Source organism: Lagenorhynchus albirostris, chromosome 12 (genome assembly GCF_949774975.1).
Source record: "Lagenorhynchus albirostris chromosome 12, mLagAlb1.1, whole genome shotgun sequence".
Classification (NCBI taxonomy): Eukaryota; Metazoa; Chordata; class Mammalia; order Artiodactyla; family Delphinidae; genus Lagenorhynchus; species Lagenorhynchus albirostris.
Genome location: NC_083106.1, coordinates 53,122,400 through 53,145,292, shown reverse-complemented (window position 1 = coordinate 53,145,292; position 22,893 = coordinate 53,122,400). Strand labels below are relative to the sequence as shown.

The 22,893-nt window shown below is 40.4% G+C and overlaps 1 protein-coding gene across 3 annotated transcripts in view; it reads right to left on the bottom strand.

Annotated features, from left to right (window-relative positions):
* BVES (blood vessel epicardial substance) overlaps positions 1-22,648 on the bottom strand; it is a 41,380-nt gene extending 18,732 nt beyond the window's left edge. Inside the window, exons 1-8 of one of the 3 annotated variants that reach the window (XM_060167825.1) lie at positions 22,456-22,592; positions 21,829-21,999; positions 18,324-18,560; positions 15,822-15,946; positions 12,987-13,174; positions 12,155-12,263; positions 3,992-4,159; positions 2,915-3,056 (exon numbers count right to left, since the gene is read on the bottom strand). In XM_060167825.1, coding sequence (XP_060023808.1) covers positions 2,915-3,056; positions 3,992-4,159; positions 12,155-12,263; positions 12,987-13,174; positions 15,822-15,946; positions 18,324-18,549 — 958 coding nt within the window. In that variant the 5' untranslated portion in view covers positions 18,550-18,560; positions 21,829-21,999; positions 22,456-22,592. Of the gene's footprint in view, positions 1-2,914; positions 3,057-3,991; positions 4,160-7,684; positions 8,574-12,154; positions 12,264-12,986; positions 13,175-15,821; positions 15,947-18,323; positions 18,561-21,828; positions 22,000-22,455 lie in introns of those variants that run through there. The other 2 variants (XM_060167824.1, XM_060167826.1) reach the window with 2 other exon arrangements.
* Between the last annotated feature and the right edge of the window lie 245 nt (positions 22,649-22,893).

The window sequence follows — 22,893 nt, the reverse complement described above, 5'->3', positions numbered from 1 at the left end:
CCCAAACAGCAGCTGCTCCTTTGGTGTTCCAGAGTGTGGAGGATACACGCTGGAGCAGCATCCAGTGTGCAGGTGAAGGAGGAAGAAAGCATTGCAGCCAGAGATGCGGGGAACCATCTGTTGGCACTGCAGCATCTAGTGAAAGCTAAGATACCTCTCCTCTGTGTAGACTGCAGTGAAGATTAAATGTGATCATGTATAGAGAATACCCGAAAAAAATAACACCTGCTATTGTCAATAAATGTTTGTTCCTTCTCTCCACTAGCATTCATGAAGCTGATACTGTTGCTGAGAGCAGCTGCCCCAGCTGCCCCCATGTGCCCATCAAAAATCCAGACTAGTAAGAGCTTAGGCACTTGTTGTAGGGACCTAACATTGACTGAGGCCTACTGCATGCTCAAAGTGTGCTAAATTTCGTTATGTCAGCCTAACAGTCCTGAGAGATTGGTTTTGTATTCTCTGTTTTACAAGGAAGGTAATTTGTAATTTGGAAAAGTCGACGGCATATTGATGGATCTGGCAAGAGAAAAACGAAAACAGCCTTCAGTATTTCCAGGATAAAATCTAAGAGAAACAAGAACTAACCAGTTTTTAATGAGTCACGCGATAGGGTGAATTAGATAATTCATAATTAATATCAGTGCTGTGCTCAAATAATAATGTCTTTCATTAAACTGCAGGAGTGATGCCCAGAATGAAGACTGGTCAAAAGGAAGCACGTACGGGGCTTCCCTGGTGGCGCAGTGGTTGGGGGGTCTGCCTGCCGATGCAGGGGACGCGGGTTCGTGCCCCGGTCCGGGAAGATCCCACATGCCGCGGAGCGGCTGGGCCCGTGAGCCATGGCCACTGAGCCTGCGCGTCCGGAGCCTGTGCTCCGCAACGGGAGAGGCCACAACAGTGAGAGGCCTGAGTACCGCAAAAAAAAAAAAAAAAAGGAAGCAGATATGAACATGAATTTGCTGTGCGGTTCTCACACACACACACACACACACACACAGTCAAAAGTACGCACACATATGTGGCTCTATGCATTTGCATCAATATGTAAGATCTTGTATAATAAACCTGAGGCTAAAATAATTAAATAAACAACATAAGCAAGTTGTACACATTTTCAGTACAGCAAAGTACAACTGGACAAGGGAACTGAGAAGTAAAGTTGCCCCCCCTGCCCCCAAGGGCTGCCCACTTCTTCACAGACACGGAAGCTTCAATTATCCATGTGGGGAATGGACTTTTGGATTAAACTCACGATTCACTATAGGGGAGAGGGAAGGAAACAGACCAGGAGTTGTGACCAGATCCAGGCCTGTGCTGAGATATGACAGCTCATGTCAGATTAGAAAGGTCATACGGCTTACTCCAAGGGACACAGCTAAGAATTATTAGAGCAAGAACCCAGGTCTGTATGCACGTGTGTGATCCATCCACAGAACACCTGGAAATAAAGGTTTCTGAAGGCAAGTACAGTGCAAACATTAATCTTGAAAACATGTTCCAATTCTGTTTAAACAACATACTCTAGAGAAGCTTCTTTTCTTTTTCTAAAATGTTAAAATGTCCAAAAGATTTAGATTATACAAGAAAATATTACAGAAAAACAAAACTGATTTTAAGAAAACGAATGGCCATAGTATAAACTGCCCATTCTCAGGGCTTCCTAAGCAAGGCTGTGGGACTAAAAAAAAAAAAAAAACTACAGAAAAAGATATTCTACAGGAAAAATAATTCACATACAATATTTCACTGTAATTTCCTTTCTGCTGGCCTTTCTTAGAAATCACTGTACATGTAATTAGGATGGGTCCATTTGAAAATGCTTACCAACCATCAAACTGTTTCAACAAGGCAAATAACACATCTGACATGCTAGTAGATTCAGAGTTTGGTCAACCTCAGCTGTACTTTCTAAAAGTTACTTTGGAATAAAATATAGATATTTCCACGTTCTCATTTGCGTTGTTCCTGAAATCTCTTTTAGGCCCACAACGCATTTCTATGCCTAGACTTTGCTTGGAAGCTTACATTGACGTGGCCTTGTCGATTCCAGCCTCTCCTGACTATGCGATACTTAAAATCCTTAATCCGATTTAGCTAAAGCGTCCAAAGTTACAAGATCATTGACATAAACGCTTAGGGTTGTGGAATGCGTATCTGGAATTTCTTAAAAGTTACCTTGGATTAAGATACAATTGTAAAGATGAATAATGTTTAGCTTATGCAGTGAGAGCATCTGTCTGCCTGTCTGCTCTTTCCCGTGAATTTGTTCCACAGTCTAAGACTACCTTTCTTGGAATAATTCTTAAAATAATTTTAAGCATTAATGTTAAGCATTTAATCTTCAACATCTGTGCCATTCGTATCATTTAAAATGTTTTAAAACGATCTAAACTATAGTGGAATCTTGGAAAACTTGCCTCTTGGTATGAATGAGGAGACTCACAGGGGTGTTGAGTGGCTTTCTTCATCTTCAGGAAAATTCCATTACCCACTCACCTGTTAACTTCTGGTGGTGACACTGAGATAACAGCTGGCAGTACAACCTCCAGCTGTTGCTTCCTACCATTTTAAACACGATGCTGGGCCCACGCTTCCACTAAAATCATGAAAACAACAAGGCTTGGATACCCAGCAAACCATATGGACTCGTTCATACTATTCTACTGAACCAGTGTTTGAGAAAAGCATATGGCAAAACAAGTGGACAGGTTCTGAAATGGAAATAAGCATTCTAGAGTTGGATTTTAACTGATGTGCAATCCAAAAAAAAAAAGCTAGAAAAGTTTTGATTACTTTTATTGTTACCTATAGGTTGCCAAACACTTGCTACTTGAAAAGTTACTTTTCTGATCAAAGTTGCCATTTGTTCTTTTCTAGCAATATCCATCAGAATCCCAGTGTGGGGATAACTTACGAAGAGAGGAAACACTGGAGGTGCCCCGAAGAAACTGGTGTAAGCCGTCTTCATCTTCACTGGAGCTGACTATACTGTTCCTCATTTCCAGCATGGACAGCTGTGTGCAAAGGCTGAGCTGGTGGTCCAACTTCTGGACCGTCTATAAAGCAAAGTTGTAAGATTTCTGAGTGCCATGAGACTTAGATCATCTATTCCCTGTAAGTAACATTTACTTTTCCTTGAAATAGAAGACTATCCGGTACACAGTCAGTGCCCAATAAATGGTAGCTCTAATTTTTATTATAAGCTATTACTACAAATACATTAGGAAAAATGTAATATACTCAATAGCCTATTTATGAATCTGAAAAATAATAAGCACCAACCTAATTTGATAACCGCCTTCACCAAGATGACTCGAAGAGCGCACACACCCATACTCATAGTCCCTGGAGAACAGTACTATCACGGAAACAAGGTTTGCAAGTTCTCTTCTGTAATCATTTTAATTTCCTTCTAAGCAAATGTGGGGAAGTGGAGATCAAACTGCAAATCGTTGGAGATCTAGACAGCTCTGAAATTCCTAACCGAATGGACGCAGGCTTCCATCCCATACCTCTCGTCACTTATGGGCGTTCTGGGAGGGTACCTGACCAGTAGAATGTGCAAGACTGGAAAACACAGGGTTAAAAAGCCAACCTCCTGCTTGCTGGGGCTGATCAGCATTTATCAGTCTGCAACTTCCCCCTGCCCCGCCTTCCATGGCCTATACCACTGCCTAGTTCTTCCATTCATTTATCATCTTCCTTAGATTGCTTGAAAGACTCTTTATGAAGAGGTTAGCACCTCATCACCACAAATGGAGGTCCCTGACATTCACAGACACCTCACCAGGTCATGGAAAATATAATAATTGCATAATATCTCCTCACGCTTGAGAAATGATTCCCTGAAGGGTCTCTAAATTACAAGCATCCCCACTTCACTTAACATATGACTAATTAATGAAGATTCAGGAAAATATATATTGCATAAAAGGAGACATACCTAACTACGCATATGTATTTAACAAAACAGACTCAGAAAAACACTTACTTTATCATTTAAGGTGGGATCATTCAATGAGTAGAGCTTATTTGTAATGTCTTTTCCTATAAGATACCTAAATATTTCATATAGGAAAGGCTCTGATTCCAGAAAGTAAGTTAATCTTTCTCTTGACCAGCATAAAAATCTACAGTTATCATCTGCAATAATGGTGACCTGCCAAAGAAACAGAGAGAAAAATGTGTATGAATTATGATGTTAGTAACTTGGGGGGAGGGAAGAGTAGAATAGTTTAGTGGATATTATCATAGCAATGCTTGGTCATATTAGTTAAAATAAGATCCATACACACTCGCTTCTATAACTAAGTATAACATTACATTTAAAACCAAGCAATCTGTAGACTAAATGAAAGCAAAGTCTTCAACTTTTGTTGTTGTTTTGTGAGGTCTGGTGATAGAAGAATGGCCACCACGTCAATAGCACTGCTACAGAGTATGCTAGACTGATGTCTCAATTGGATGTACAATTTATGGCTAAATATTTCTTTATATCCAGATAATTATACTAGAGAATGAGAAAGCAGACTCACGTGAATTGGTTTTAGGGCCCAGATGGTTACTGATAAATATGGCTAGTAAGGGTCCTTCTCTGGGTCCTTCTGTCATAGGTATTTCTTGAGTGTGACCTACCAAGGGTAGCCCACTGGGGACACACACAGAGATCCCCCAGTTAGCTCAGAACTGGGAAACCATACCTTTTCCTTAAGTGTTATTATATAGGAAAATGGGAAAGCATTGTAATTGCACTACACAGAACTTAAGTATTCCTTAAATACATCCTCTCTGCAGAGCAAGGGGCCACGCCCTCACTCCAAGTTCAGGGTCAGGACACCCTTCCTCCCATGCAGGTCCTTCTGTCAGCTTCACGTGGCACTCCTATCACTGAACTCAAGCTCATCCGTGGTCCACTCTCTCTCCTGAGCACCCTGAGGGCAGGGACTGTGCATCTTCATACTGAATGCCTGGCTTCCAACACTGAGTGGTGCTCAGTGCAGGTTTACTGATGAAGAAATTAACATATGAACACAAATACTGTTGAAGGCAAAAACCATTTTTACATCTTCAACATTAAACCCAATACTTGTCCAAGTGGGAGGTTAATAAAGGTTTCTAAATTGACATGAAGTCATATCTGGGCTCAGAGCAAAGATTTCCAAAGGAACTCTTTACCCTTTGTTAGTAAAAAAATTAAACATATTTCAGATGACAAGGAGGTATTTATGTCTACTAGGAGAGAAAACAGAAAACCCAGCTTCTCTCCTTATGTCAGTGGTTGAAATCTGACCTTTAGTAAATTAGAGGGTTTGGCTACAAAACGTGGGTCAGTGTTCCTAGAAAAATAAAGCTGCACTTATTTATTCTATTAAATAATATTAAATACATTAAACAATAAATCCCCCAAACCAAACACATTGGGATTTAAGAAATGCATCAGCAGCTCTATGGCTCCGTAAAACACTAAATTTCATTTATTCTTTCAACGTACATTGTTAGGCTCGTACTTTATGCCAGACACGGTTCAAGGCACCGAGGTTACCATTGTGAACAAAAAAGCCAAGATCCTTGCCCTGTGATGCTTACATTCCAGTGGAGGAAGCCGATGATGAATAAAGAAATGTGACAATCTCAGGTGGCAGTAAGTGTTTTGACAAATACAGAACAGGGGAAAATGGTAGAGAATGAGTAGGAAATGACAGGTACACATAATGCCACTCACTTTAAGTATGTATTGTACTTTAACATTTAAAGTGCTTTTACATCTATCATGTAAGCAGGTCCTTAAAATTGCCTTTGAGGTAAGACGGATAAGATTCTTCCTCATTTTCCAGATGCCAAATGAGAAGCACCAGGGGGCTTCCTTGCTGGGGCAGAGGCTAAGAATCTGCCTGCTGATGCAGGGGACACGGGTTCGATCTCTGGTCTGGGAAGATCTCACATGCCGCGGAGCAACTAAGCCCGTGCGCCACAACTACTGAGCCTGCGCTCTAGAGCCTACAACTACCAAGTTGTAGGTAGCCTGCAACTACCAAGCCTGCGGGCCACAACTACTGAAGTCCGGGCGCCTAGAGCCTGTGCTCCGCAACAAGAGAAGGAAGCCACCGCAATGAGAAGCCCGCGCACTGCAACAAAGAGTAGCCCATGCTCGCCGGAACCAGAGAAAGCCCGCGTGTAGCAACAAAGACCCAACGCGGCCATAAAGAAGTAAATAAATAAATTTATAAAAAAACAAATGAGAAGCACCACAGAACTTAGGCAGGTACACATGTTAATGAATGGTGGAGTGAGCACTGCTGACTTCCAGCTCAGGCATATTTTTCCACCAGGCCAAACCCTACCCAATGTGTCCTAGATTCATCAAGACAGTCACAGAGAAAGGCATTTGGTGAAGTGACCACAAGGCTGACTCACCATCAAGAATCCTGCATACAAAGAACAGCTGAGCACGATGTCCTGAAGCCTACGTTCTAGTGGAGAAGCTGATAATAAGTAAAGACATGTGACCAAGGGGAAAAAAAAGATTTAAAGATGTATAAGGTCAAGTATAAGGTCAAGAGCCATATAAGCCAGTCCTGAGGAGTTCCCAGAGATAGTAGGAGATGGGCACGCAAACAGAAGGCAACTGAGTAACATTCTAGAGGAGTAATTAGAGAAAGTGAGCACCGGGCACACACAGTGGCCCAGTCCGGCACCCAAGCGTTGAAGAAAGGGTTAGGAATGTTGAGGTCCCTTCATTTTGCGCAGATGTCATCCATACCTTTGGAAGATACAGTTCATGAACAGTGGGGGAAGAAGTTAAAAGAGGAGTTGGAAATCATCCAAGAAAAGAAGTCGTCGTTGCACCTTGGTGATGTATATGCATTTAACTTTTTTTTCAACCATTTTAATAACCTCAAGTTGCCCTGAGGCAATAATACTTTCAAAATGATGCTATAATTTGCTTAGCCACCTTTCCTATATTTTTTTAAATGTCTTTTAAAAATTGAAGTATAGTAGGGCTTATAGTATAGTATAGTATATAGTATAGTATATACCCTACTATAGTATAGTAGGGCTTCCCTGGTGGCGCAGTGGTTGCCGATGCAGGGGACACGGGTTTGAGCCCCGGTCCGGGAAGATCCCACATGCCACGGAGAGGCTGGGCCCATGAGCCATGGCCGCTGAGCCGTGTCCAGAGCCTGTGCTCCACAACGGGAGAGGCCACAACAGTGAGAGGCCCGTGTACCGCAAAAAAAGAAAAAAAAATAATTGAAGTATAGTTGATTTACAGTGTTTCAGGTATACAGCAAAGGGATTCATTTATACATATATATATATCTCCTTTTTCAGATTCTTTTCCGTAATAGGTTATTACAACATATTGAATACAGTTCCTTGTGCTATATAGTAGGTCCTTGTTGTTTATCTACTTTATATACAGTAGGAAGCCACTTATTTTATTGAAGTATAGTTGATTTACAATGTTAACTTCTGCTGTACAGCAAAGTGATTCAGTTATACATATATATTCTTTTTAATATTCTTTTCCTTTATTGTTTATCATAGGATACTGAATATAGTTCTCTGTGCTCTACAGTAGAACCTTGCTGCTTATCCATTCTATATATAATAGCTTACATCTACTCACCCCAGCCTCCCAGTCCATCCCTCCCCCAACCCCCTCCTGCTTGGCAACCACAAGTCTGTTTTCTATGTCTGTGAGTCTGTTTCTGTTTCATAGATAGGTTCATTTGTGTCATATTTTAGATTCTGCATATAAGTGATATATGGTATTTGTCTTTCTCTTTCTGACTTCCTTCACTTAGTGTGATAATCTCTAGTTTCATTCATGTTGCTGGAAATGGCATTATTTCATTATTTTTTATGACTGAGTAGTATTCCATTGTATATATGTACCACATCTTCTTTATCCATTCATCTGTTGATGGACATTTAGGTTGTTTCCATGTCTTGGCTATTGTGAATAGTGCTGCAATGAACATTGGGGTGCATGTATCTTTTGGAATTATAGTTTTGTCTGGATATATGCCCAGGAATGGGACTGCTGGATCATATGGTAATTCTATTTTTAGTTTTCTAAGGAACCTCCATACTGTTTCCCACAGTGGCTGCACCAACTTACATTCCCACCAACAGTGTAGGAGGGTTCCCTTTTCTCCACACCCTCTCCAGCATTTGTTATTTATAGACTTTTTAATGGTGGCCATTCTGACCGGTGTAAGGTGGTACCTCATTATAGTTTTGATTTGCATTTCCCTAATAATTAACGATGTTGAACATCTCTTCATGTGCCTATTGGCCATCTGTATTTCTTCTTTGGAGAAATGTCTATTTAGGTCTTCTGCCCATTTTTCGATTGGGTTTTTTGTTGTTGTTGAGTTGTATGAGCTGTTTGTATATTTTGGAAATTAAGCCCTTGTCGGTCGCATCGTTTGCAAATATTTTCTCCCATTCCGTAGGTTGTCTTTTCAGTCTGTTTATGGTTTCCTTTGCTGTGCCAAAGCTTGTAAGTTTGATTAGGTGCCATTTGTTGATTTTTATTTTTATTTCTATTGCCTTGGGAGACTGACCTAAGAAAACATTGACACAATTTATGTCAGAGAATGTTTTGCCTATGATTTCTTCTAAGAGTCTTATGGTGGCATGTCTCATGTTTAAGTCTTTAAGCCATTTTGAGTTTATTTTTGTGTATGGTCAGAGGGTGTGTTCTGACTTCATTGATTTACATGTGACTAGGCAACCATTTCTTATTGATGGTGGAAAACGATTTTAAACCTGTTAAAATTATTATTCAATTTAAATGTAGTAACAATATTCAAATAGTAAGCTATACCTACAGTATGTATGAGTCTTACAAGTCCCTAAGAGCAGGCATTTAGCTGGAAGCAGGTAGTTAGCATATCGACTGAGGTCATTTCAGTGGATAGCTAATGCTTCATTACTGTCAAATAGACTTACTTAATGATTTCCTGTTACAACAGTCAAGTGAAACATATCTTTAATGAAGAATTTTTATGATGCAATCTAGGAATTTTTAAAGCTTCCATGAAATACATTTGCTTCTTAGGTTATTAGGGTACCTCAGCAGTGCCATGCTTGAGTTCTTGTGAAGAATTTCACAGAAGAAATAAAAGCAAACATGGTAATGGAAGACACAAAAGAATTTCTCTCAGGTAGGGAATTAGACTAAGCGTTTGTAACCGGGTTTGCTGTGATTACCTCAAGGCGCTGGATTAGTCCCAAGCCAATCCTACGCCCTTACATAATGAAAAGACCTTATCAAGAAAAAGAGCGTCGGAGGGAATTGCTGAATGTCCTGGAATGGGAATGGCAGTCTGACACTGTGACTGACTGACTGTCCTCAGGGGAGAATTTATTATTTTATTTGTGTACTGCACAAAGTTTCACACACCAGGAACATAAAAATGTCCTGGAGGTGGTCTATTCAGCTAATTCTTACTGAGTTTTCATCTGCACTAAAACACAGCAGAGTCAAGACTGGCAGATTAAATTGCTTTGCAACTTAACCCAAAGACTTACTTAACACTAAGATAAGGTTTTATTTAAAAGCCAGTTATAACTCAGTGTTCATTTATTTCACCAGAGCTTGGACATCTGCCTCCAAGACATTCTTCTTCCTTTAAAGTCAATAAAGGTTTGATTTTCAAGCTTCACAGCACAGGATGTGCTATTGACTATGGGAAGGCAACAGCGGGAGGTAAAATCCAAAAGAAAAATGGAAATGGCAAAGCTCGCTGGATATGAAACTGTACAAAGAAGAAACCAAACACAAAAAACTACCTTTTGTGATAATGATACTCAAGATTCTCCAACAGTTCTAAGCAGCAGCTTGAGTCTGTAAGTACTAACACAGCACCTGGGGGCAGCTGGAAGTTTAGAGTCGTTGTCTCAGCTCTGTCACTCTGCCGGTCATCGTAATTACCGCACATTCCTGAACAACATTCACTGTGTAATCTCAAGGGACAGTCATCGAGTCCACTTGCTTCCTTTCCTCCTTTCACCCTACGGTAGAATTCAGTAGCACCCCTACCAAAGAATGAATTTAAAGAAAGAAAAATGCAAAGGAAGCAGCTCCTTGCCAGAACACTTGTAACTGTTCAGAGTTAGAGAAAAATGAGATTAGCAGGTAAAAAGGCATGTGGACAGAGACGTCTGGCCACTGACTCTCAGGTGTAAATGCCACTGGCACGGATAGCGAAAACTTGGTCCTGGGAGCACCTGCCAGTTTCCACTGCGAACTCGCTTCAGGAAGAGGCAATATACTCCTACACAGATGTGCAACAGCTATTTTTACCGTTGAGTATCTGCCAGTAGGAACATTTGGTAAATAATCAAAACAGAATCTTTCCCGAGGGCTTACTCTGATGGGAATCTGCTCCAGCTGTACAGGAGACAGTCTCGATGATGCCAGGGTAGGTTTTACCCATTGACCCATCAGGAAATGCCACACCAGACTCTACGCCGAGAAAAGCTGACTAGTCTTCGGAAAGACTGAATAAACAGCCTTCACTCAGCTAAGGTACCTCGAGTTTGGTCATGTTTTTAGAAACACGAGGAACATTTCTCAACTACCGAATCCCAATCCCTAGTCCCCAAGAAGAAAAAGAACTGTGACCAGTGGCAGAAATGCCTTTCTTCTTGTTAATTTAATTATAACTATAACATAATTTGAAGTCCGGTGGAAAAGACAGTACATGTTATATCCCAGGGGCTATGTGCTTCTGGAAACAGAGGAGGTTCAGTTCCCACCTTTTCCCCAAATGCCAGTCTCTTCAGGATTATATGAAACTGAGCTATTGTGTAAAACCACTTGCTACTGTAAAGAGAGAAATGGGTGCAGCAGATAAATGTTGGGCTTTGGAAGAAGAACTTGTAAGGTGGTCAGAGGAAAGAGGGAGAGAGAAAAGAAGTGGCCCTGTGCCAGTTTGTAGATGGTGGTGATTAAAGAATAAACCTCAGTGCAGAGCTGACCCTTGAAAACGCAAGGGAAAGTGTAAATGAGGGGAGACAGGGCACAGCAGCTGCGTACTCCTCTGTCTTAAGCTCAGTGAGCTTGCAGCCAGCACTGCAGCCAGGTGGCAAATTTATATGAGACCTTCTAGTAAATGCACATAACTTTAACCAGGTATGTGGTTACTCAGGCCAGTTACTCAGGCAGGGTAGGAGCAGGGCAGGCCTGACACCATTGTAAATAAACTTAAGTAGTGTCTGTGGATGTGCCCTTTTATCTCCATGTGGCATCCCAAATTGTGTGGCATTTCAGAAAAAGACTCAAAGATAAGATTCTGTCATCAAGAAACACTGATTTTTTCCTCCCTCAGGTGATAGCATCCCCTTCTATTCCATTTCCTACCTAAATACATTTACCCTCCGGCTCATAAGAAAACCTGTTCTCAGGATATTTCCTTACTTCTGTTTATCTAGAGACTGAGACTAAGGGAAACTCTCACCCATTTTCTTGGTTACTCTCCTAACAATAATGAGGGGAATAAAAAAGGAGAGCTGGACACTCGCAGAAAGAATCAGAACAAAGTGTCACATAATGGAGCACTTTTTTTAAGATACAAAAAAGAATCAGGCTAAGTAGTCATGTTCAAATTATTGTAATTGTGAAGAACTTCGTTCTTTGCCCTTAAACATATTCATTAAATTTAAAAGAGTAAAGTGGTTACAGTTTTTTTTCATAAGGATTAACAAAGTAGGTTCTCTAGGGCAAAGTCAGTTTTCTGTTTTTCCCCAATAAAAGTAACCAATTACATGTTTTAAGAACACTGATTATCTATAATTGACATTTTCCTTTTTTCTCATAACAAGAGCATTAGATGTTCTCTATGGAGAAATCATAAAAATTCAAATAAGCAAAAAGGAAGAACACAAAAAAGCAATCAAACTCACAACCCAGAAATAAGTGTTAACACAATGGCTAAATCAGGATAGATCTTTCTAGACCTCTTCCTGTGTACACATACACACTACTTTAAGGTTTACAAAAATGGGGTCATACTGTATGTTCCGTATGGTAATCTCTTCTTTCAGTAAATCATGGCCACTTTCCCACATCCATATCCTTTGGATTTTGAATGAGACATGAACTAGTTTCAATCTTCTTAAAAATCATGCCAAAACATACCTGGAATTTTTCACCTTTGTGCATCTGGGTTGATCTAAATTCAGGAGAATCTATAAAGGCACAGGGGTAAATATTATGCAGAAAGTGTCCTCGATAGGAGACCTTCATTCTGATAACAGAAATTAGTGTTAGTAAATGCATAATAATCCACACATAATGTGACAAGCCTTAAAATCTCCATAATCTTATGGGTTTGTATTTTGTAAAATTTTAAAGACCCCCCTCCAGGTGACTGACATAATTAAAAAGCCCTTCCTGAGGCACAAGTATTAATTTCAAAATAAATTTCACCAACAAGGGAAGAGAAGTGTCCGTATTGAAGAAGACATGTGCCTTCCAATGGTTATCATTGCTGTTATAGCTGGAGTGACCATATAATTAATTACTCAAACTGGGACACTTTTGAGAGGGAACAGACACTGGCTGTCTCCCAAGGAGACTGATATTCCTAGAAGCTGTATTTCTGTGATGTTCAAAAAATTAAGCAAGTCACCGCTGAGACACGCATAAGCTCCTTAAATTTTAACGCCCAATTTAAACCTATTACAATTCTGTCTCATTAAATTTAAATAAAACTTCCAAAAAAGTTGAAAACTTCACAAATGAAAACCCTGACATCAACAAGATTCACAGCAATAAATTCTACATAATTTTACCATGTTGCTCTGTAATATTCTAAAATGCAGTTGTCTGATGAAAATTCACCAGCAACCCGCTCTGTGATCACTTCCTTCATTGGTCAGCGACATTTCCTTTCATTCATTTTTCCTACCCAGAAGCCAGAAGAGGATTCCAGGCAAACGAAGCATTTCGATTTCCACAGAGCACTTACCTTCCCTTCAGGAGAATACTCAGACGGTCGTCAACTGAGGTTATATCCTCTGCAGCATAGGTCTCGCCCTTTTTCAATGTCTGGATCATGCAAAACTGTCCAGTTAATCTTTTGAACAAATCTGGAGGCACACGGAGTGGTTCAAACAATCGATGGTAGAGGCTTTTGAGTTCCTTTTCGATTTTTACCTGAAAGGCAGCAGTGAGCAGACGCCACACTAACACAGCAACACCAAAGCATTGGCTTCTGTGGTCTAAATAGGGATTTTGAGAATAAACAAATCTGCAATGGATGCCATCACCCTTCTGAGTGTTGGTCAATGGAATCTGACACAGAAGAGTAAGTGGTGATGTAAATTTAGACGCCGAAAGGGCACTTTTGCAGTTAAACGGAACCCTGTGAGCATATGGTGAAGATCTGCACCATTGATTACATCCCTTTCTATGCGCTACCAAGCAACCGTGGAGGTTTCGAATGCTGTCACAACATTCACCTTGCCAATCTTAGCATTTCCTATAAACAACGTAAAACCTTTTCATTTTTAGAATACTTTCGTTTCACAGAAGGAAATTACACTAACTTTGAAATATTACAGCAAGAAAATAAGTACGTAAATTAGGAATCAACTTGGAAACAAATTTATGAGGATACATACATTAAACACTTTTTCTATATATAATTATTATCTAATGAGTTAATATAGGAAAGCAAACATCCACAGCTGCAACTGCTGCTTCTCATTTATTCTGAAGCAAAGTGAAGAGTAAAAAAGTTTCCAGGTAGTAGTCTCATCCTGAGCTACCATAATCTCGGTAGAATAGAGAACCCACTGGCCAGTAAGGCTGGATGCTACAGGGAGGGAAAGCAAAATGGCTCAATCACCTCCGCTGTCAGACTATTCAAGGCCCGGGTCAAGCCCCACCTTTGCACCCAGCATTAGTCTGGGGAATCTGTACAGCATGTGAATGAACTCTGGGGTTCAAATGATCGTCCATCTCAATGAAATCCACGGTAGCCACACCATGAAGCTTACCGACGCAGATGACCAGGGCTGCTCAGATGTCACTGCAGCCTTTGCAATGCTCTCACTTGTCCTGCTGTTTCATTTGAACGAAGTACTAGCATTTATATTTTTCAAAAGGGTAGGTTTATTGTCAGAGAAGAAACAAAAGCACAGATACTAAGTGATTTACTTACCTGGTGCTACCATCACATCAGCAACTTCTGAATCTTAGGTTCAGAACTTGGGGTTCTAGTAAGTTCTGATATTCAGAAGCTGAAATCCTTATCATTATTATCATCTACCTTCTCCACTCCACAGCTCTCATAATGAGTGTTTAAAATAATTCACAAATCTGTCTCACTTCCGGCATGCACACTAGCCAATGTGGCACAGCAGCGAACATGCGAACTGAAAAACTGACTCATATTCATAATCTGCTCATCCTGCAAGTCTTAGCTCAAGTCCCAATTCCTTCATGAAGCCCTCTTAATTCTTCTCTTTGAAAGCATCCACTTATCAAATGTTTTCTTGAGCATCAATTAAGTGCTAACCATGCTTGGCAGGAACCGGGAATACAACAGTAATTGTGGTAGATGATATTATTGTTTCCAGCTATTTGCTGCTTCCACCCCCCGTCAGAGGATCATATATCCTCTTATCCTATCCTACCCCCACATCATCAGGCTTGGTCATGTCATTTGCTCTGGCCAGTGAAATGGGAGCAGAAGTTTTAAGAAACATTGGGTGTTTCTTTTGTTCCCTTATATTTTTCCCTCTGCCATGAGAATGCATGTCCAAATAGAACCTGCTGCTTCAGCAGAGACCCTGAAATGAAGAAGACACATGGAATAGAATCACAGCTGCCAAAGTCCATATATTAGGTTGGTAAGGAAAAAAACCTGTTGCTGTTATAAGGCACTGAGACTATCAGATTGTTTGTTACACAGCATAATGTAGTGAAAACTGACTAATACAGTACGCAAAACAGACTGGGTTACAATGTTTGAGGAGATGACAGTCTAGTGGAATGCCTATTACATATATCACCTGTATCATCAAAATTATAATTTCCTATGAATTATCTTGTTTTCTAATAGTTTTCTATGTGCATGTCTGGCCTTGAACATAAGACTAGAGCAAGCATGTTATCTTTTACTTTACTGAATATTTGTATGTGCTTTGGACAGTCAACAAACAGCTGTGGAGTGATTTCTAGGAGCCATGCTATTTTCCTATTCTGTTTACATCTGTTTGTTCTTGGTATGACCAAGGAAATACAACAAGGAGTGGAAAAGAAAAAGTTAAAGACTAGTGTTTTCATAACAACTCACCAAGAATGGTGATTTCCTTAAATGAGTATTTTGGACATAAGAAAAAAAAACAGCTATTACATTTTTAAAAATAGCATGAAAAAATAGCATAAGCTATTTGTAAATCATTAGCAAGTTCATGGAAGTTGTCTCTGAGCACTTAATTTTATAACAAGGCAAAGATTTTCCAGAGTGACATTTGAATATCAATAGGCAAAATAAATAATGAAGTTAGATGACTAAAAAGAGAGAATACTGTCATGTTCTCTCATGTCTAAATTGCCCTAATGATTAAAGACGTTTTAAAAACTCGTTGGTAGAACAAATTTCGTGGTGCTCAAATATTTCACTTTCAGAAAGAAAGTGAAAGTCTTAGAAAGACTTTCGTAGAAAGTCTCATCTTCAGAAAAATGATATTAAAGGGCCTAAAGATGTTAGATGCTCATTCTCAGGTCCGAACAAAGTACTTGAAAAGCAACGGCTTTAAAGTCTCTTCTTTATTAATTAATTGTTAGTAATTACCGGTCTTTTCTTGTACAAAAGATATGAAAGATGCAAAATGTTGATCCCCAGGAACACCGAGTTCCAGATCATGATGTCCAAGGCACATCGGTAGAGAGTGGCCCAGACGATGTAAAGGGTACATCCTGTTGAATAATGAAGTGGGCATGTTAGGTGTCTAGAGTAGCTTCAGCATGTAGCTTAATACATTTGTCATCCTCCATGTATAAAATAAACCAAACACATCTTAGAAATACCTGACAAATATCACATTAAGTTACATTTTGGTTTTTGTTTGATTACCAAAACAAACAAAACCAAAACACACTTTGTTGCAGAGAACTTGTAAAGTATAAAAACCATTTTTTTTTTTTTTTTTTTTTTTTTTTTTTTGCGGTACACGGGCCTCTCACTGTTGTGGCCTCTCCCGTTGCGGAGCACAGGCTCCGGACGCGCAGGCTCAGCGGCCATGGCTCACGGGCCCAGCCGCTCCGCGGCACGTGGGATCTTCCCGGACCGGGGCATGAACCCGCGTCCCCTGCATCGGCAGGCGGACTCCCAACCACTGCGCCACCAGGGAAGCCCTAAAAACCATTTTTTAAAGGAGGAAAAACAACTTCATAATTCTGCTACTTAAAGACAACCACTATTGCTATTTAATACTTCCTCACAGTCTTTTTGTATTTTTACCTGATGGCAAACCTAAGGAATTCACAATTTAAAACCTATTCTTTTACTTATTGCAGTGATTTTCCCATTTCATTAAAACTCTTCGTATACATAGTTTTTAATGACTGTAATTAATTAAACCATAATTTATTTAACTATCTCCCTCCTGGTAGACAGGTGAAATGTTTTGGTTGTAATTTTTGACAAGTAGCAAAAACAGCTTTATACATAAAAATGTATCTGTTCTTGTGACTGCTTGCTTAGTTACGGTGGATCACCTGACAGTGAGCCAAGGGAATAACTTTACAGGTTTTGACGACACTAAAGAACTGTTTTCTAAGAGGTTTGTGCAAATTTGCAGTTTCTTTTGATCAGTTTTATGATGGGAAAATCAATATATAGTTTAAATTGAAAATAAAATTATCAATATCAATTATCAACACAAATATATCAACAGCACATATGCACATAAAAACTAAATCTCCCATTTAAAAAAGTTATTCATTTGCAATTTTAAAATTTCATCAGAATGATGTGGGGCACCTGAATAATAGCCCAAAATATAAAAATTTTAAGGTTCTTTAGGTAATATTGCGTAGCAAATATTGAAGACATGTAAAATCTTATTACTTAAAGGAGACAGGGTAACATAATGGAAGGACTGACTGGGAAGCTGGAGGACCTGAATTATAGTCCTGGTTTGACCACTTTTTCCTAGTCTTAATTTTGGATGAGTCATTTAACTTCTCCAAGGCCTCAGTTTCTTTGTTTATCAAGTGTTGGACTAGGTGATCTCCCTTGGTCTGTTCCACCTCCAAAACTCTGTCTTAAAAGTCATAATTAGCTTTTGCTTTTTACAAGGTGTGGTTTTATTTTTTCACTCAGTACTCTGCTCCTCCTGCTGTAATCCCTACCTGACTCAGAGGTAACAGCCACAGAAGTCCTACAAGCTACCTTCTAGCTACCCTTCTACCACCTTCTTTGACCCTTCCTTGTCATTTGTCATATATTTCAGGCACAATGAGCTACTCTTCGTTCTCCCTCAACATGCTGAATCTCCCTCTCCTCTGTGCCTTTTACCTGGATACCATACACACTCACACTCAGAGAAATCCTTCTCATCCTCCCAAAACCAGCTCCAAAGTTGTCTCTTCAGTGGACCCTGGTCTGCCTTTCTGCTGAGCCCATCATGCTGTCCATTTCTCCCTGGCACTGGCTGCACACCTGCATCACAGCATCTGATCTGTCCTATGTGACCGCCCATCTGTTTCTCTCCAGCCCCCAAAAGAGTGTCTTTCTCAAGGATGGGGACTGCATTTGTCAATTTCTGTCTGACATATTACAGGTGCTCAAAAATGCACCTGAATAAATGCATCACCAGGGACATAATCACACAGAGAGTAATCTGTCAAGGATCACTGGCTAAAATAGTAAAGTCGATTGTTTTAGTATTTTGATGTGGATTAACTTAACGTGCTTCATCAGGGTTAACAGAGCACACCACCCCCCAAATTTTACTTGAACTATTTTGTCTGGGTAACTGTTTTTGTTCCCTGTGTTGCTTTACTTGCTGCAGCAAGTAAATGCCTATTCAAATAATGATAGTTAAAACTATAGAGTACTTACGATGTGCCAGGCACTACTGTAAGTCAGATATCACACTCACCGAATTCTTACAACCCCAGGAGGTGGTATTTTTACCCTTATTTGACACGTGGGGAAACTGAGGTATAGAAAGTTTATTGACCCAGTTACGCAGTTAACAAGTATGTAAATCCTCTGAAACCCCCAATACAAAGTCCATCTGATGCAAGTTATAGAAAAGTTACATAAAATCTCAGTTAGGTATCTTACCTATAGTTAACATCCCCCTAAGAAGTATCATATGAAGGTGAAGAGTAGTTGGAATAACCAACCCAATTGCAAAAAAAATATTTGCTACATGAAAAACTAGATGATGTATCTCTTTCCAGTTTTCACAAGTGGTCTCATTGGAAGGCACAGGTAGGATAGTTTCTAACTCAGGTGTAAAACCTATTGCAGTTGATTCTGCCAATGGGCTGGACTTGGTATAATTCATCTTGAAAATTCCTATAAAAACAAATAAACAAAAGGACAATCAAAAAATGACAGCTGTATCTTATCACCCCTATGGGTGTTATACTAAAATTATTTCTGAGAACTAAATGTTGGTAAATAGACTTCTCTGGTGGTTATGAATTAGACAGACCTAGGTTCAAATCCCAGCTCTGTCACATATTAAATGTATCTATTTCCTTATCTGTTAAATGATGATAATACTTCATTGACTTTATGAGGAAATGAAATATATAAAATACTTAGCATAGTGCACAACTATTCTCTTATATATACATATAAATATATATATATCACTCCATATATCTATATGTTTTTATCTAAACATACTTGGAGGGGGAGAGAGAAATGAGGGAATTAACTAGTCTAAAAGACAATCACCAATGTTCATAAACCATAGCTATTATAGTTATTTAGTATAGCTTTCTATCATACTCGCACTAGTGACACTGAATCCAAACACAGGAAAAATAACTAGAAAAAATGATTTTTTTAATACCTTCAAAAAATTAACACCTTACTATTCACTATTTGAAGGCTTAGGATATTTGGAAGGCTTTAATTTCATACTCTTGTTAAATCACTAGAGCATACATATATACATTCTAAAGTATCATATATGACATAATAAATATATTACTATAATCATTTATATGTACAGAGAGAGTGTTAACATTTACTCCTTTAACTGTCTAAAGATTTACTTTCCCATAAAAATTCTAGTTGGTTGCATCTCACAAGTTGAAAAATAGTAAACTTCCAGGTTCCTTATATGGAAGATGGGTCATGAGTATACATTTGACTATTTAATATTAGAATCTGTAGCAAATACATTTCAAAGAATATACATTTTACACATGCTTACATAAACCTTAACACAAAAGGGCACTATTTCCTTACTATATGACCTGTCCTCTCTGGTACTTAAAAAACTCTTTCTATTGTTAATTATACAAATTGGTCCCTTGCAAAAACTATGTAGATTTACAGAATATGTGAATTGTTCTGTTTCGGGAAAAGAATTCCCAATGGGGACCCAAAATACGTTTAAATTTAATTTAGAAATATGATTTTCTTTCCAAATAAGGTCACACAATAAGCCATATTTTTCCATTTTTTTTCTTTTCATCCATCACACTAAAATGAAGGTTTTAGGTGGTAGAATCAATTGGTATCAGGTTGGGCATTTTGAAAGGATGTTAATAAATAAATGTGAAAGAATTCCACATCTCTTAAGATGATAGAAACCTAAACATGCCTAAATTTACAAACTGTGAATGAAATGATCAAGTCAATTAAAGATCTCTTCCCATAATTCTAGAACAGTTCATACATATGAGAAATAGTTGACTTAGATATTGATTTGCTGCAAAAAGGAAAGAAATCATTGAAATTCAACTACTTTCCAAATTTTATTTTATTGAAGTACAGGTGATGTACAATATTATACAAGTTACAGGTGTATGATATGGTGATTCACAATTTTTAAAGGTTACACTCCATTTACAGTTATTATAAAATATTGGCTGTATTCCCTGTGTTGTACAATATATACTTGTAGCTTATTTCATACATAATAGGTTGTACCTCTTAGTCCTCTACCTTCCAAATGTTTGGCTCAATAAAAATACAAACCTATTAGGATGGGGGGAGGAATCATTATTTTAATAACTCAGTTTATACAAAGTTTGCTTTCAAGAACCAAATCAGAATTAATCTCGTAAGTTTTTCAGAGGGAAGATGATATTAAATGTCCTCTATCACTCATGATGTCAGTATCAGCTTATGCATTAGTATTACATAAGCTAAAAATAACTGCCATTTCTACTGCACTTCAGAATGTGTTTTCATTCCCATTGTCCCATTTGTTCCCCTAACTAACCTGTGTTCTCTACGAGACAGGGACAAAGTCATATTCACCTAAGTATATCCAAGGCCTTTTCTCTGTAGAGAATGCCAGAGGTGAAAGCCATATGGAAGGTACACAAAAATGACAGACATTTTTAGAAATTACTTTTCTGTCTCCCCAAACCTCAGTAGGAAAGATCAGGGAGTGCCAAGCCTGCCTGAGGCTGGGAGAGTCAGGTTCTATACTACAAGCGCCAGGGAGCCACATAAGCCAGGGAAAGTCACTTCTGCTCCTTGGGGTGGCTTCTTCCTGGGAATTGAGACAACTGGACTAGATGGTCTTTGAAACCCCTTCAAGTTTTAATAGCCTGTGGCTCTAATAGATATTTATATAGTCAGTTAAGTAATACATATTCCCCCTCACATCCACCTGATGACACCTGTACTGCCAACTAATTCACTGTAATTCAATTTCAGGCTTTTAAAATTTCTCCAACTGGCACTAAAAGTACCAATTTCTGGTCAAGAGAAATGATAGGAAAACTATGATCTACTAACCCAAGAACCAAGGACATGGTGAAAAGAATTTTTAAAAGGTGAGAGAATCCTGCAACATATTTTGATGCACCACACCTTGTTAAAAATATATGTACAGTCCATATATTTATTTAATTTTCTATATTCAATATATAGAGTAATTAACATTATATATTATACATAATTTATTTTATTTGTATGTTTATATGTCTATTATTTATCTAGGTATACTTATTTATATGTCTATTTTGAAATGCCAGTAACCTACTGTCAATCAATATGGATCGGATCTTGCCAATAAATATGGAAACCTCTTGCTTGCCAAAGGTTTCAGCTTCCTTTGACCACTACTTAATAGATTTATGTGGCTTGCACTGAACTATCCTTATACAGAGAATGAATGAGTCTAACGAGGAAGGTTAGACTGGTAAATTGGTAAACGTTCAGGTTAATTTTGACTAAATCAAGAGAAATTTTCTTTTTCCTCGGAGTCTGATTTCTTAAATTACCTGTTCTAGTTAAGGCCTGGTTATCTATTGCTTTTCAGGTAGGTGTGTGCAGGGCTAAATAGCTAAATGGTGAAACTAACATTAATCCTTCACCAAACTACGCAAATGAAGAAGATAACAGCAGTGAGCAAAAGTCGTGCTCATAGACTAGCGCAATTCATTCCGTGATTCTAACTGAACCTTCGTTTATCTTCGGAATGACAAGGGCACTATGTTGCTAAGAGTCTTTTCGTACTTATTCTTGCTCCAAAGCCAGCAGTTTCTGAGACTTATCTGGCCAACAACACGTTTCCCAAAGCCTCCGAAACGAGGACGCGGGTAGATCTCGGTTTCCCCAGCCATCTGCTCTCCCCAGGCGCCCAGCTCACCTCGCTCCTTAAAGAGGGAAGGTCTGTGTCAACTGGTCTTGATCCGAGGCTCTCGGGCCACGACGGGTGTGCAGTGAGCGCCCTGACCCACCTCGCATTCGCAGCGCCAGGCCAGAGCGCGCGACCCGGTGAGCCCGGCTGCGCGTTGCCTCCGCGTGGGACCCGGAGGCCCTACAGGGGGCGAGGAGGAGCCGTAGTGGGTTCGCGGGCCCGGAGCCCTGTGAGCCTCTCGGGGAGGGGAGAAGCCGAGCTCACCTAGAGCTTGCGGGCAGCAGAGCGCGGGAACCGGCACCCGATGGGGCCCAAGCGCCCGAGGACGCTGGCGCTGCCAGACCCGAGTGGCGGCAGTTGACATCCGAGGGTCTGTGTGACCGCGACGCCCAGACCCAGGGTGAAGGGCGGCTTCCAAGGACAGGGAACCCCGCGAGGGCGCGGCCAGCGAGGAGAGGGCGGGGTTCCCGGCGGCCGGGGAACCGAGAACAGGCAGCCGCCGCCCGGGAGGGCAAAGTTGCTCCCAGTTAAGCAGGGATCTAACTTTCGCTTCCCGATTTAGCCGCGGGAGCTCGAGGCTGCAAATAGCCCGGCGCGTTGTGGGAGCCCGCGGCCGCTGCGCCTCCCGCTCCTTACCTGGCTCGTCCCTGGCGCGGAGCCCGGGCGGTGCTGGCCAAAGTTTGGGGTGGCAGCGGCGGGGCGCAGGGGACACGGACGCGAAGGCTCGACGGGAGCCCGACGCGAAAGCCTCGGCCGATCGGCGGGTCGGGAGGCTGCTCGGCCGGTGCCGGGTCCCCGCGTCCGCAGCGGCTTTGACTAAAATAGGCATCACGGCAGCTGCGGCCGGGGCTGGGGCCGCACAGCGCACGCGCCCAGCGTCCCGGCGCCCCCCGGCGGGCGGAGTCCCGGGCCTCGGCCAGGACTCCCCGCCCCGCTGCTCCAAGTCCGCCGCCGCGGCTGCACAAGCGTGGTCCCGTTTGAAGCACCCGCTTCTTTCTTTCCTGGTTTCCTCTCTACTTCTCGGTTCTGTCCTAGTTTGGGCACGAGTGGGAGACGGGCAACAACTTGGGGCCA